Raw genomic sequence first — 12,729 nt, 5'->3', positions numbered from 1 at the left:
AGGAGAGTTTGTGAGGGGGTGTGGCTGTGTAGGGAGCCCCGGGGATACAGACAGCCCGGCTGGGGCTGCATTCCTCGCTGCACAGCGCTGGCACCAGGACCAAGCACAAGTACCCCCGCCTGCTGCTGCACCGTTGCCTGTTGGGGCTACGCACTATGGGGGGACTGTGGAGGGGAGTTCCCATACCCCCCACCCTCCCTCACACCCTGCCCAGCTGAGCTCTGTGCTGCCGCCACCCCCTGGGCACAAGCTCCTTGGCTGGAATGATCTCGTTGGGGCTGGTCCTGCTTTGAGCAAGGGACTGAACTAAATGACCTCCTGAGGCCCCTTCCAACCCTGATTTTCTGTGATAACTAGAATAAATAGTAGGCTGCAATATAGATCCCACTAACAAGGTAGGGAAACAGAATAATTCAAATCACTCAAAACTCAGTCTTGTCATTCAGTAGTTTCTAATTCTTCATCTCTTAAAATCCTTCCTGGACTTGTAATATCCTGCCATCCCCACCTATATACATCTGCAATAGAATTAATTCAATTCTGATATAACAATATTAAATATATTGTATTTTCTTTTAATGTTCTATACAGAATTCTTAAGTAGGCAATATTAACCTTTTTTCTTTCACCAATCATAGCATCAAGCAGTGTCCTTCATGCTGGCTGAAATGGCAATGAAAGTGGAACTAGCTAGAATGGCTTACCAAAGGGCTGCCTGGGAAGTTGATTCTGGTCGCAGAAATACCTACTATGCATCCATTGCAAAGGCATTTGCTGGTGACATTGCAAACCAAGTAGCTTCAGATGCAGTCCAGATTTTTGGAGGAAATGGATTTAATAGTGAATATCCAGTAGAAAAACTAATGAGAGATGCCAAAATCTACCAGGTAAGTAAAGCAAATCATTAAAATAACCCTATACAAGTCAACTTAAGTGTATAAACACAAGTAATGGTTACTAACTTAAAAAATAGACTGCTGAATATGAAAAACAGACTTAAAATAATTCACCTGTTATCTGGGGGCATAGATACACAAGTTTAAAAGAGAGAAACTATTTGAACTGTAGTGCTTTGCACTTTTCTTTACCGAATTTCATCTTGTTGTTTTTAGACCCTTTTTCAATTTATCGATTTAATTTCAATTTTTACCCTGTCTTCCAAAATTCTTGCAACCCCTCCCAGATTTGCTGTTTTCAAGTTTTATCTGTGAGCTCTATTCTATATCCAACCTGTATGAAATATCAAGAAGCAGGAACTGGGACTGGGGAAGCTCTCCCCACCCCTGCTTCCCTACGCATCTGGCTTTAAATCACCATGTATGCAACCCATCTGGGCTGTACACATGGCAATTTAAAAACTTGTGGGCTGTCTTGATAACCTGCCCCCTTCTCGGGCAGGGGAGAGGACAGGCTGTCAAGTAATGGGCTCTCCTAACAGCAGAAGTGGGCCAGCAAACAGCCCTATTTTTGTCTTTTGCCTGGAGAGCTGGAATGTGTATACACTCCTGTTCATGGGCTGTTTTTTCACTGGTTAGAATTTCTGACATTCTGAAGAGAGTTTGCACTTATGAAGGAAGCTTTGACATTAATCGGATCAACATAGATAGATATTCATAAATTACTGCAAAGCAGCTCCACCTCTGTCATTGTCTCCTCAGATTTTTTAATTGTGTACTCAGGGTGCCTTGGATTTGTGATATGGTTTTGTTTTATTTATACAAGTGGTATTAATTTTTTGCAATATATTTTTATATTAGCAATTCCTGTTATATTTGAGGAATGCATTCACATATGACTTGATGCTTTTAAAAGGGATCAGATTCTGGGAATTTATTTAATTTTGCTATTATCCAAAATGACTGGGACTTTCTGATTTCAAAGTTATTTTGTAAGAATTTGTAGTATTAAGTCTTCCACCCAGAGACTTGGATTTTTTGTTATCAAATCTCTATTGGACTCAAAAGGAAGGTCAATAATCAGACAGGTGCTCCAACTTGTCTGTAGTCATCTTTGGGTCTTACTGGTTTTAAGGTTATTCCTACTAACCTCATTTCAAGCAACACTTTTTTCCATTTATTTGTTGGTTGACTTCGGCTTCTTTTTAAATCCTGAAAATATTTTCTTTTGTGGTTTTGATTGATTTTCTGTTATAAATGCTTGCAACATGCTTCATTATTTATAAATGCTTGCAACATGCTTAATTATTTAACTTTGTATTGACCCCCCCCCCCCGGTAATAGAAAGAATTTCTTTACAGCATCCTTCTGAATGTGGTCTCAAGAGTTTTAATTCTTCAGACATCAATTACTCACCAGCTGTGGTGTAATTCATTTTCTAACAATTTTATCCAGTCACGCTTCTGGCTGGGGAGTAGGTGGGAATACCTTTATTTTTTGTGTAGCTTAAGGAAAAAGATGATCCACCACGTTTGTTTACAGATTGAGGAAACAATCTTTAAATGACATACCGCTTTTATCCACTTTCATTTTAAAAGGAAGTATTCCACTCTTGGATACATGGATATGGTATTTTATGTGCTTCTTGTCTTTGATTATATTTTACACGTCATTGTCAGCCTTTCTTTATTACTGCCTCATCCTATGGTATATACTTGCTGACCATATGCTTCATAACTGAACATTTTTCTTTTCCTCCTACTCTTTTATTTCTGTATTTGATTGTACTCAGTATTAGGTACATTCTCCCATATGGTGTTCTGGTATAATCCTTTCACCACGTTCTGTTCTCAGTTTAATTTAAACTACACATCTGAGCAACAATGATCCTGATCTTAGAAGCTCTGTCTATGCAACTTCATTTTTTGAAAATGGCCTTTGTGCTTAAAGTGCAGAAAATTCTTAAGAGCCTAAAGCTGGTTCCAGTTGCTTTCAAACTGAAGTCCTTGTGAACCTTAACAAGACTTAAAAGTTTCAGTGTTCTGATGATACTTTGTAGTGTCTTTGATCAGAGAACCTAGCAGCACCTTATTATAAAAGTAGAGAAATTGAGCCCGTGTAACCTTAAGCAAGTTGCCAAATTTGTGCAAGCCTTTGAAGGAGTTTGGAACCAAAGTCCGAACTCCCAGGGCTGGCCTTAATTACTAAACCATACATTCCTCTCAGTTTTAGTGTACTTGAAAAGGACAGAGACCATAATACAGATGTCTGCATTAACACTGAAACCTTAGTTTATATTTTGTAGTTGTGTTTTTGTTTTCCTGCCGGCACACTGATTAGAACACAGGAGTAATGGAAAATAATAAGAGAAAAGGTGGGAGGGAATATATGAGAATGTGGCATGAACACTGGAATAGTGGTGTGGGGCTGGGTCATAGCAAACAAAAGGAAATGGAGAAAAATGGAATAACAGAAGGTGACAAAGAGGGTAAGTAAGAAGGGAGAGCGATGATGGAAAATTGAGGTTTAAGGAAATGTAGATACAGAGGTACTGAAGCTTCTACCATAAGCAGTTTCCTTTTATCTACGTGGCTGTTCTCAAACTCAATTTTACAGGCTGAACAAAATGCATTTGTGTGTAATGCTGAATGGCAGCTTTCTGGTTGTGCAAGTGACTTGTTAAAACCTGTACCTGAGTGCATCTTGCCAACTCACAACTCTGCACCATTACAGTTGTCATGTGTAGGGTCCTGTATCCTCCTCACAGCGATGCACTGTAATGTTTCCCCCCCCCACCCCGGGCTAATATAGGCCCGGGCTAATATAGGCTGCATGACCAAATGCATATTTTAAAGTGTTTCAGCTTACACCAACTATGTACCATGTAGCCACCATGCTAGGATCCTGTATCTTCTTCATTCTCTACAAAGCCACGTAACTAACTACGATTTTTAACATTCACTAATAAAGTTTTTAACTTTGCTTCCCTTGTACCGTGGGTGAGTAAATGTGCCCACCCCGACTGAGCATGCTCAGCAGGCTACAAACTGGCCTGGCAGGTATGTCATGTACCTGGTCTCATTCTGGATGCATAACTGCATCTAAATGCAAAAACATAGCCAGCACAAAACCCATGACTATTGAGTGTTAAATGCCAAAAGAGAAGGAAGAGGGCTCTCCTGTGTTTTAGCCCCTACAGCTCAGTGGTTAGAGCATTGGCCCAGAAAGCCAGAGGCCTGGGTTCAGATACTCAGGATATTCCTGACCACTACATAACCTACTGAGCGTGCTCAAGTCTGCACATGCATACTTACATATCCACAGCACAGAAGCAGGGCCTATAACAACCATCCATGTACACAGCTAGAAAAACTGCCATTTTAGGTTCACAAAGGAAATAGAGGTCTACCCATTTTTTTCTTTCTTTTTTTTTATATGATCTTCATTGAATTTACAGTGGCCAAGAGACAGGGAAAGTGATTTTCGGTGTTCTTGTAAATAATTCCTTCCACTTAGCCTGTTGTTGTCCAGTTTCACTATTATTGTTTTCAAGTCTTTTTTTTTTTATCTCCTTACTTTTCATCTATGGTCCCAGACAGGATTAAAGATTTAACCTGTTTGTGCTTTTTTAGATTTTTCTGTATGCTGTGTCTGAATAGATTTTTCTGCATTTTTAAAAGCTATGTAACAATAGTTTAATATTGTTAATTTTTTTTCTTTTCAGATCTATGAAGGAACAGCTCAGATCCAAAGGCTAATCATAGCCCGAGAGCACATTAGCAAGTTTAAAGCTTAAAGACATTTCTATAAATTGGTCTGGAATTGAAAATCTCTCTCAATATCCTCATTAAAGAAAGAGATTGTTAATATATTTTTAAGTGGAAGAAGTATAAGAACATTTCTTTCACAAACTTTTGTGTTTTCTGTACATTCTCTCATATAACTGAGTTTTCTTCCTCCTTGTGGCTTACAAAGTTGTTATTTTTTAAAGCATATCTTTGGCCTTCTAAAATGGTGTTTTTCTGAGCATATTTTACCTGTCAGAAGTCTTCACAATTAAATCATATAAGTATCAGAAGACTTTAGGGATCTTCTCATTGTTAGTGACAACATTAAAAATTAAAACTTAAAATACTAGACTTCCTTAGAATTTCTCCAACTTTATAATATTCCAAACTTTCGCCCATTAAAGTAAATTGCAGTTTTGTTATTTAATTTGGTATAAGCAGTTATGAATCTTAAATGAAGAACATGTATTGAAATAGTCAGTAAAGCTACTATTCTTTTTTTCTCAGGGGTTACATTCTGCTGCATGTGGTCTAAAAAATAGTAGGTTTCATTTTCTTCAAGGTTTTAGAGCTTCTGGGTTCTGGACACTTGCACTTTCAGAACATTTAAAATGAAGTATAGATGAATTTTTATGCTCTGCTAAGTCATACCATATGCTTACAAATTAAACTGTGATTATGTTAGAAAAATCTTTCATATTGCAGCTGCAGAATTACTACTTGCATATTGTCTGTAAGATACTTGTCTTCAAAAGCCTACTTATGTGAGCAAAATATATTTTTACAAGGATATATCATACTATGATATTTGTTTGCCTTACTTATCAGAATCCAGTAATGATGAAACTTTCCTATTCAGTTTATTTTGGGTATGTATTTACAGTGCCTCAGAAATACTCTCTTGTTATACTTTTCTTCTCTTCAGCCTTTCTAAAAAAAAAACCTTTCTTTTTGTAGGCAAATACTATGAACAACTTTCAAGAAATATATGCACGCTAATGTATTTGTTATAGTAGAAAAATGGAAGTACAATCACTCAGGTTAGAAAGTTTTAGGTTGAATTGTGTGCATTCAAAATAGCATTAAGGATTACTGTGCCATATTTTTGGTTATAGTAATCATATTTGACATAGATATTACCTCATAAATTCAAGTATAGTGTTGGCTAGAAACAGTAAATAACTCAGTACTGTTTTTTGTCAGGGTTATTTTATGACTAAAAAGGTGTTTCTGCCACTGCTGAATTACAGTAATAAAAAGCATCCTTTTCTCAAAACAGAGATGTGTGCTATTTCTTCTTGTTGTTTTTATTTTCACACTGGGAGTGATTTTTTTCTAAGAGACTGCAACAGAAAATGGAGAGTGTGAGAGGTTACTACTCCTAATAAGATACTGAGTTCATTGCATTTTAAATTGTGTTTAAATAAGGCCAAACTTCCAGCTAACAATAAATAGACTATATGATCTTTGTGAATCATTTGGTAATTATAATGTAGTTCCTACATATTCATTGAAGGTATCGCAAACCACTTTTGCAGTTGACTATCACAGTCAAAGCCAGAGGTTGAATAATTAACATTGCTCTTAGAGGAAGTAACTCACCACTTCAGAGTCAGAAAGATGTCTTCTATCTGTTTTGGGAACCTAGCTAAATTCAGGATTTAAGTGAATGCTGGGCAGTATTCAAAAAGTGTTCCCACGTCTTCCTTTCCTGAAATACTAGTTCAGTGTTTGCTTTTAAGTTGCTAGCTCTGAGGGAATCATTTTTGTAGGGGGAGAGCGTTGTCTAAGCTTCTTTTTTAAGTGGTTAGTTTCAAATACCAGGTGTATACTTTACTTGGTAGTAGTAGCAAACCTTTATCTCTTCTGTCAGTCTGAAATGTAACGGCTTGCTGAAGGGAAACGTGTAAAGCAAGCTTGTATGACAGCAAGACGATGACCACTGCAGAACTTACCAAGAAGCCTGTATCCATGCTTGAGAAAGAAACATGTACATTTGAAAGACCTTTATTTTCATATGATGGTTCTGTGGAAGAAAGTGATCAAAACAAAACAAAACAGGAGTTAGATAGGTTTTTTGTTTTGTGATATTGACTTCTGAAATGTTAATTATACCATTTCACTTTTTTCCTTGTACAATTGAGTCTTAGTTGTTTGGGCCACACTTAAGCAAAACTCTGACATATCTTATACGTATCTCTTACTCCTGTTGATCCAAAATGAAGTGAAAAATTTTACTTGGCTACCTAAAAAGAATAAGGGTTATTGCTTTCCTCTGTAAAGGAAAAAAAAATCTCTGCTTTTGGAGTTTAGTGTATATGGCTTCAGCTTTTTGCCAGCAGTCATGTATCTAATTTGCAATATAATTCAAGATAATAAGAGTACTGGAAAGCCCCAAAATATTCTACAAAGTGAAGGTCACTTATCTATTTTGAACTCTCACTTTTTGCAGTTATATTGTAAAAAGATGTGCTATGCTGCCAATATACCACCTTGGCAGGGGGCTAGGAATGAGCCTTTTGTTAGCTCCATAGTAGCTAGGGAGGAAGATATTCTCAGGGGACTATTCCTGCCAATTTGTAGGCTAGATTATCCTAATGGCATACATCTCTACATTGTGGTGGTCAAGCTATTCCAAAACATTTTTTCCTGCTTTTCTATGCACTTGGCACCGATTCAAAGTGTTCTTAAGTTGTCACAGCTACAAAAATCAAAATGATCCAAAGGAAGAAACAGAATAAGGAAAAACACAGAGAACTACTACTATATTATTGCCAGTCCCCCTATGTATGGCTTTATTAAAGAGAAGCTGGACAAGTTGCAAATTACCTACACAGATTGCGGAACACCCTCCTTGGGTGTTTTTAAGAGCAGTTTAGACTGGGCATGACAAACTCATCTGTACCCTCCCCCCAACCAGCCTTAACAGAAGCACTGTGTTCAGTTTTGAGCACACGAGAGCTGAACTACATGGAGAATCCAGAAAAGAGCAAATAAAAATCACAGTAAAATCTTTATCTGGCATTTAAGTAACCGGGAATTCTATCAACTGGAATTACTGGCCGGACGCAAGTCGGCACAGGGGAAAGCTTGCACCTAGCGGTGCTTCCTGGGTCTGGGGGGGCACCCAGGGTCCCCCCACGGCTAATTGCTGAGCTGGGGTGGGGAGACCTGGCAGACCTGGAAGTGGACTGGAAGTACTTCTGGTCCACTTCCGGGTCTGCCGCTGAGCACACAGGGCCCCCTGCTGTGCTTCTGTGGGACACTCCATCCACCCCACCATCTTAGCTTTCGTGAGCTGTGCCTGGTACCTCAAATTATGTAGAAAAAACATTTAAAGCTGTGTCTGTGGCCAAATTGCTGATTCTCTGAATTGGCATTGAATCTTCAGATTCGGATTCGACTGAATTGAATCGGGACAATGATCCAAATCAACAGATCGAATCACTGTCCCCCAATTTTCTTTCCTACCCTAAAGCAGGAGGCACCTGGAGCTGACATTTCTTTACTGTTGCTGCCAGGTCCAGTAAGGGAGTTGAAGCTGACTGGGTAGGAAGCTATCTCAGAGTAACCTTGCTCTGTTCCTTGGGGCAAGTGGCAGCACTGGAGAGAAACTCGGGGCTCTCCTGATGAAGAATACTTGGATTTGAAAGCTTGTCTAACTATTCCAACCATGCAGTTGGTCCAATAAAAGATACCCCCAAAAATCTTTGCCTCTCACATAATTCCTGGACCACAGGCGAATCGTGCTGCCTTAGTCAGGGGTGAAGGGACCCGTGGGGGGAGGGGTTCTCCCGTGGCAGATCTCACTGCCCAGGGGGAGTTTCCCCATTGCAGATCTCGGAAGCTGCTTCCGGGAGTGGCTGTGGCCACTTCTGGGAGCAGCTGCAATGATCAGCCGGTGCTTGCAGGGGGGGTGCAAATTTAAAGCTCACGTTCAAATTTAAAGCTCAATTGTCACTTTTGAAAAAAAGGACTTAAGTGCTTTTTCAAATTTTATTCGTAATTGTGCATTGCCTTGTTTGTAAATTGGTGCTAAAACTTTCTTCTTCCTCCCTTTGTCTATTCTGACTTTAGATTTTAAGATCTTTGGGACAAGGATGGTCGCTGTTTTTGTGTGCAGCCTAGGGACCCATCTCAATTGAATCTCTTATTAATTCTTTTGTAAAACCTTTGGGTAACATGGCACACTGTGTATAAAAGGTGGTAAAACCGTTCAGAGAAGGCTCCTAGCCAGAGTAAAAGTATTACTAGATTTTAAAAAGTTTGTTTTCTTTAAATTTTCAAGAAAAAAATAAGTTAAAAAATGCACTGTGCATTTAAACTTCTAGTAAACTCTTCTGTGCTTGGCAATTTTTAACTTGTTGAGTGACACAGGCAAAAGACAATGAAAATGAGCGATTGATTGTAGACTATCCTCCCCATTTTCTACTCTAGATGTTTGTTATATCTTGATTTCCTTGTCAACTGCAATTTTCTAACCTTGGGGTCTTTAGAACAGGGGGTTTCACCTATTTAACAAGTGTACCCCTTCTGTCTCAAAGTTTCAGCACATGTACCCTTTATTTTTTCTTGTTTTTAAGGCAGGGGGCTGACTGAGGGCCCCCACCCCACCCCGTGCATGCACCCCCCTGCCCCATGCTCTCCCAGGGTGCACGCAGCAGCGGGAACTGCTATGCCCTCTGTACGAGTTGCTCATGGCTGCATCCTGCACTCTGCCCCAGCTGGGCAGCACCTGCCCCACTCCCTCCCCCACAACAGACTTACCAGCCAGATCTGGCTGCTCTCTATATGGCTGGGCTGCGCGCATGCACACAGCAATTATCAGCCACATCAGTTCTGCGTACTCCCTATAACTCTTTTAAGTACCCCTAGGGGTATGTGTACCCTCGGTTGACAACCACTGCTTTAGAAGATTCATCAGTCCAATTCACTTGGTTAACCATAACATGCCTGGAATTCAGTTAAACTTTTAACTTGTTGAGTCACACAGGCAATGGAAAAGGAAGCAGAATGATTTCCACCAAAATGCTTTGAGATTGCTTCTTCTTCCCACTTCACAAAGCTGTGCATTCTTTTAGAGCTTGCTCTATTGGGAAATCTGTGAGATTATTTAGTGCTTACTTGCCTTACAGTGACTTACATGATCTTGTTTCTTGTACATTCAGCATTTGCAGTCTGTCATTTCTTCCATCAGTCCAAACATAGAAATAGATGTGGCAGAAACTGCTGAACGGGGCAATTTCCTTTGAGATGTTTAGTTCAGTGACAGATGTTTCTTGATCACATTCTCAGATGCCTGTTTACTTAATTTCTTGGACAGATTCTTTTGAGGGTGATTCATTATTATGGCAAATCACCAACTGAAATGTAATATCCAGTCAAAAGTACTGATGGGTCTGTTTAATTTTTTTTGCCTTTTGTGCTTGATGTAATTCAAAGAGGAGAATCTATTCAATCTATAGCGCAGGTAACTGACTTCCTTGTGTGTTTTAATCTTGTTTAGTTATTACAAATGATCTAGTCGGAGAAGGTCCATCATGCAAAGTTATTGAAGTAATGCAGATAGGGAAACACAACATTCATAATTCACATTTAGCAGACTTTCCTTTCTTGGCACAGCTCTACATGCTACTTTACGTTTTATATAAAATTTTTCATCCTGACTGGTCCCTGAGTACTTTGCAAACTTATAATCACACATCTTTTTATCCTGTTTTGAGAGTGTGCCCACTTTTGGTGTATAACACACAGACAGCTTAATAATACAGTTGCAATAATCAGCATTTTATTCTAGCAAAGGAAGAATGCCATTTCCTTCTGAGACTTCAAGAAAAATATTGCATCTTGCTTGCTTTGCAGCAAGCTCCTTCTTCTTTGCATCTTTTCTGGTCTAGAGTTCTGTGTTCTAATACAGACTTGCCAAACTGCGTACAGGCAGTCCTCGATTTAGAACGTTTCGAGTTACGTTTCGCACTTACAACATTTATAACTTGACACCCTGTTTCAACTTTATGATGTCAGTTTTGACTTTACAATGCTTGATCCGATGTGACGCTACGCCAGCAAACAAGTTCGCTGCGTTGCTCATCTCCCTGGAGAACATCTGTCCAAACTTCCTTGGACACTTTAAGAAAACAGACAAGACTCCAAAAAAAGCTGCAGCCAAGACTTCTGAGAAGACTTCAGCCAAGAACCCTTCAAGAAGTCCAACCAAGAGCCCTTCAAAAAGTCCAGCAAAGTCACTTCAAAGAAGTCCTTGCAAATCAATATGATTGCTATTTACAGTATAAATACATTAATGTAGCTATATTACTCATATAATTGATCAAGTACAAAATTCTGGGGTATTTTTGGTGAAAATAGGGTATTGGGCCTTGGTTCAGGAACCAATCCCGCATTTATAACATTGTTTCTTATGAGAAAATTGATTCTGAGTTGCAATGTTTTGACTTAAGGCGTGGTTTTCAGGAACCAACTGTGTCCTAAGTCCAAGGACTGCGTTTTGACTTAGGACACAATTGGTTCCTGAAAACCGCATCTTAAGTCCAGGGACTGCCTGTGGTTTACTGTGTTGAGAGATTGCCCAACAGAGCGCACCAACACTGAGAAAACTAGAGCAGCAAATCTGCAGATTCTCATTTCTTTGCACATAACTGTTCAGCTCTTATTTGATTCACTTCCTCAGCTAGAAATTCTATAGAGCAGGGGTTGGCAACGTTTTTGGCCAGCGTCAAAAATTCCCCAACTTTGACCCATGCCTCGATTTGGTGTGCTGGAGGCAGACAGCAGGGGAGCTGCAAGGGGCTTTCTTTGCCATTTCTTTGCAAGCTCTCGGATACCTGCGCCCTTCTTCAGGCTGAGGAGAATTCAAAGATTGTAAAAGTTCTAGGTAGAAAAGAAATGTCATGTCGCCATGGTGGAATAGAAGCCACTATGGAAAATGCAGGTCTGTGGAAATGCAAATACATGGTAGTGAGGATCTGAGGGAATGGGAGACAATAAATAGGTGGGGGCAAAGGAGGGGAATATTGTTGGTAAAATGTCGTAGAGGTTACCTAGGGTTATCGGACAGCAGGTGGGTTATAATGCACCGTAAGTCCGATGTCTATACTTGGTTCATGATTTTTTGTATCCGGTAAATTGAAGTGAAGTTTCTAGGCTCATGTGCAAAAAGTGTTTTGTAAATTCTGGACTACTTTTAAAGTGCATTAAAGCACGCTAAACTCAGGTGGGATTATGACATATCGTCAGGGCGATAGCAGCAGCCTGAACAGATGACAAGAGATGCCAAGGAAATACCAGCCTTTAAAAGAGCAAAGGCCCCGAGAGCACGGCCCCAGCGGGGCGGCAGCACGGGACCCTGGGCCATTCCTACAGCTGAGGAGGCAGGGTGTTGCCTGCAGGTCTCCCTGGCAGTTAGCCCTGGAGGGCCCTGCCACAGGTTCAAATGGAAGCAGGAAACCAGCCATAAGGCTGCACTTTTTTAAGCACTAACTTTGTCGCGGGTTTTCTTTTTTTATAGCTGGACGGCCGTGTTGATCCCGTGACAATACCTCGCACTGTGCGGCCCGTCCAAATGTACTGACTGATTAACCAAGTCATCGTGTAAAGTCTGTAACCGGGACTCAGGGGCCCGCCGCCCTCCCGGCTGCTGGAACTGGCGCATCAGGGCTGTAACGCGGCGCGGGCGGCCTCCTCCCACCGCGCAGGCGCAAAACAATAGCGCGCGAGCGCCCATGGGGCGGGGGGGGGGGCGGAGTCATGTGGGCGCTGCTGTTTTGCGCAGGCAGCTGGGGTCCTCGTGCGGCGCTCGGGGCAGGCAGCGCGCCAGTCACCTCTACTCAGCAGCCGGACTCCGCCCCAGCCAGCAGAGCCCTGGCGCGGGCGCCGCTGTGCAGGCAGCGCCGCGGACACCTCTGGAGGGTCCTGCGCGGCGGCGGGCGGGGGCGCCGCCTCCTCCCCTGGGCCCACGGGCGCCGCCGACATGGCGGGTTGGTCTCGCCACCCGCAGCGGGCGCCGCCTCCTCCCGCGGGCTGGGGTG

The 12,729-nt window shown here is 41.1% G+C and overlaps 2 protein-coding genes across 2 annotated transcripts in view; both read left to right on the top strand.

The window, feature by feature from the left end:
* ACADM (acyl-CoA dehydrogenase medium chain) overlaps positions 1–5,962 on the top strand; it is a 19,437-nt gene extending 13,475 nt beyond the window's left edge. The window contains exons 10-11 of the mRNA XM_014519052.2: positions 639–887; positions 4,621–5,962. Of these exons, the coding sequence (XP_014374538.1) occupies positions 639–887; positions 4,621–4,692 (321 nt within the window). The 3' untranslated portion in view covers positions 4,693–5,962. The remainder of the gene's footprint in view (positions 1–638; positions 888–4,620) is intronic.
* A 6,591-nt stretch (positions 5,963–12,553) lies between these two features.
* Positions 12,554–12,729, top strand: part of RABGGTB (Rab geranylgeranyltransferase subunit beta) — a 19,436-nt gene continuing 19,260 nt past the window's right edge. Inside the window, exon 1 of the mRNA XM_006021763.3 lies at positions 12,554–12,674. Coding sequence (XP_006021825.1) covers positions 12,672–12,674 — 3 coding nt within the window. The 5' untranslated portion in view covers positions 12,554–12,671. The remainder of the gene's footprint in view (positions 12,675–12,729) is intronic.

Source organism: Alligator sinensis, unplaced genomic scaffold (genome assembly GCF_000455745.1).
Source record: "Alligator sinensis unplaced genomic scaffold, ASM45574v1 scaffold853_1, whole genome shotgun sequence".
NCBI lineage: Eukaryota > Metazoa > Chordata > Crocodylia > Alligatoridae > Alligator > Alligator sinensis.
This window is presented reverse-complemented; position numbering and strand designations above follow the sequence as displayed.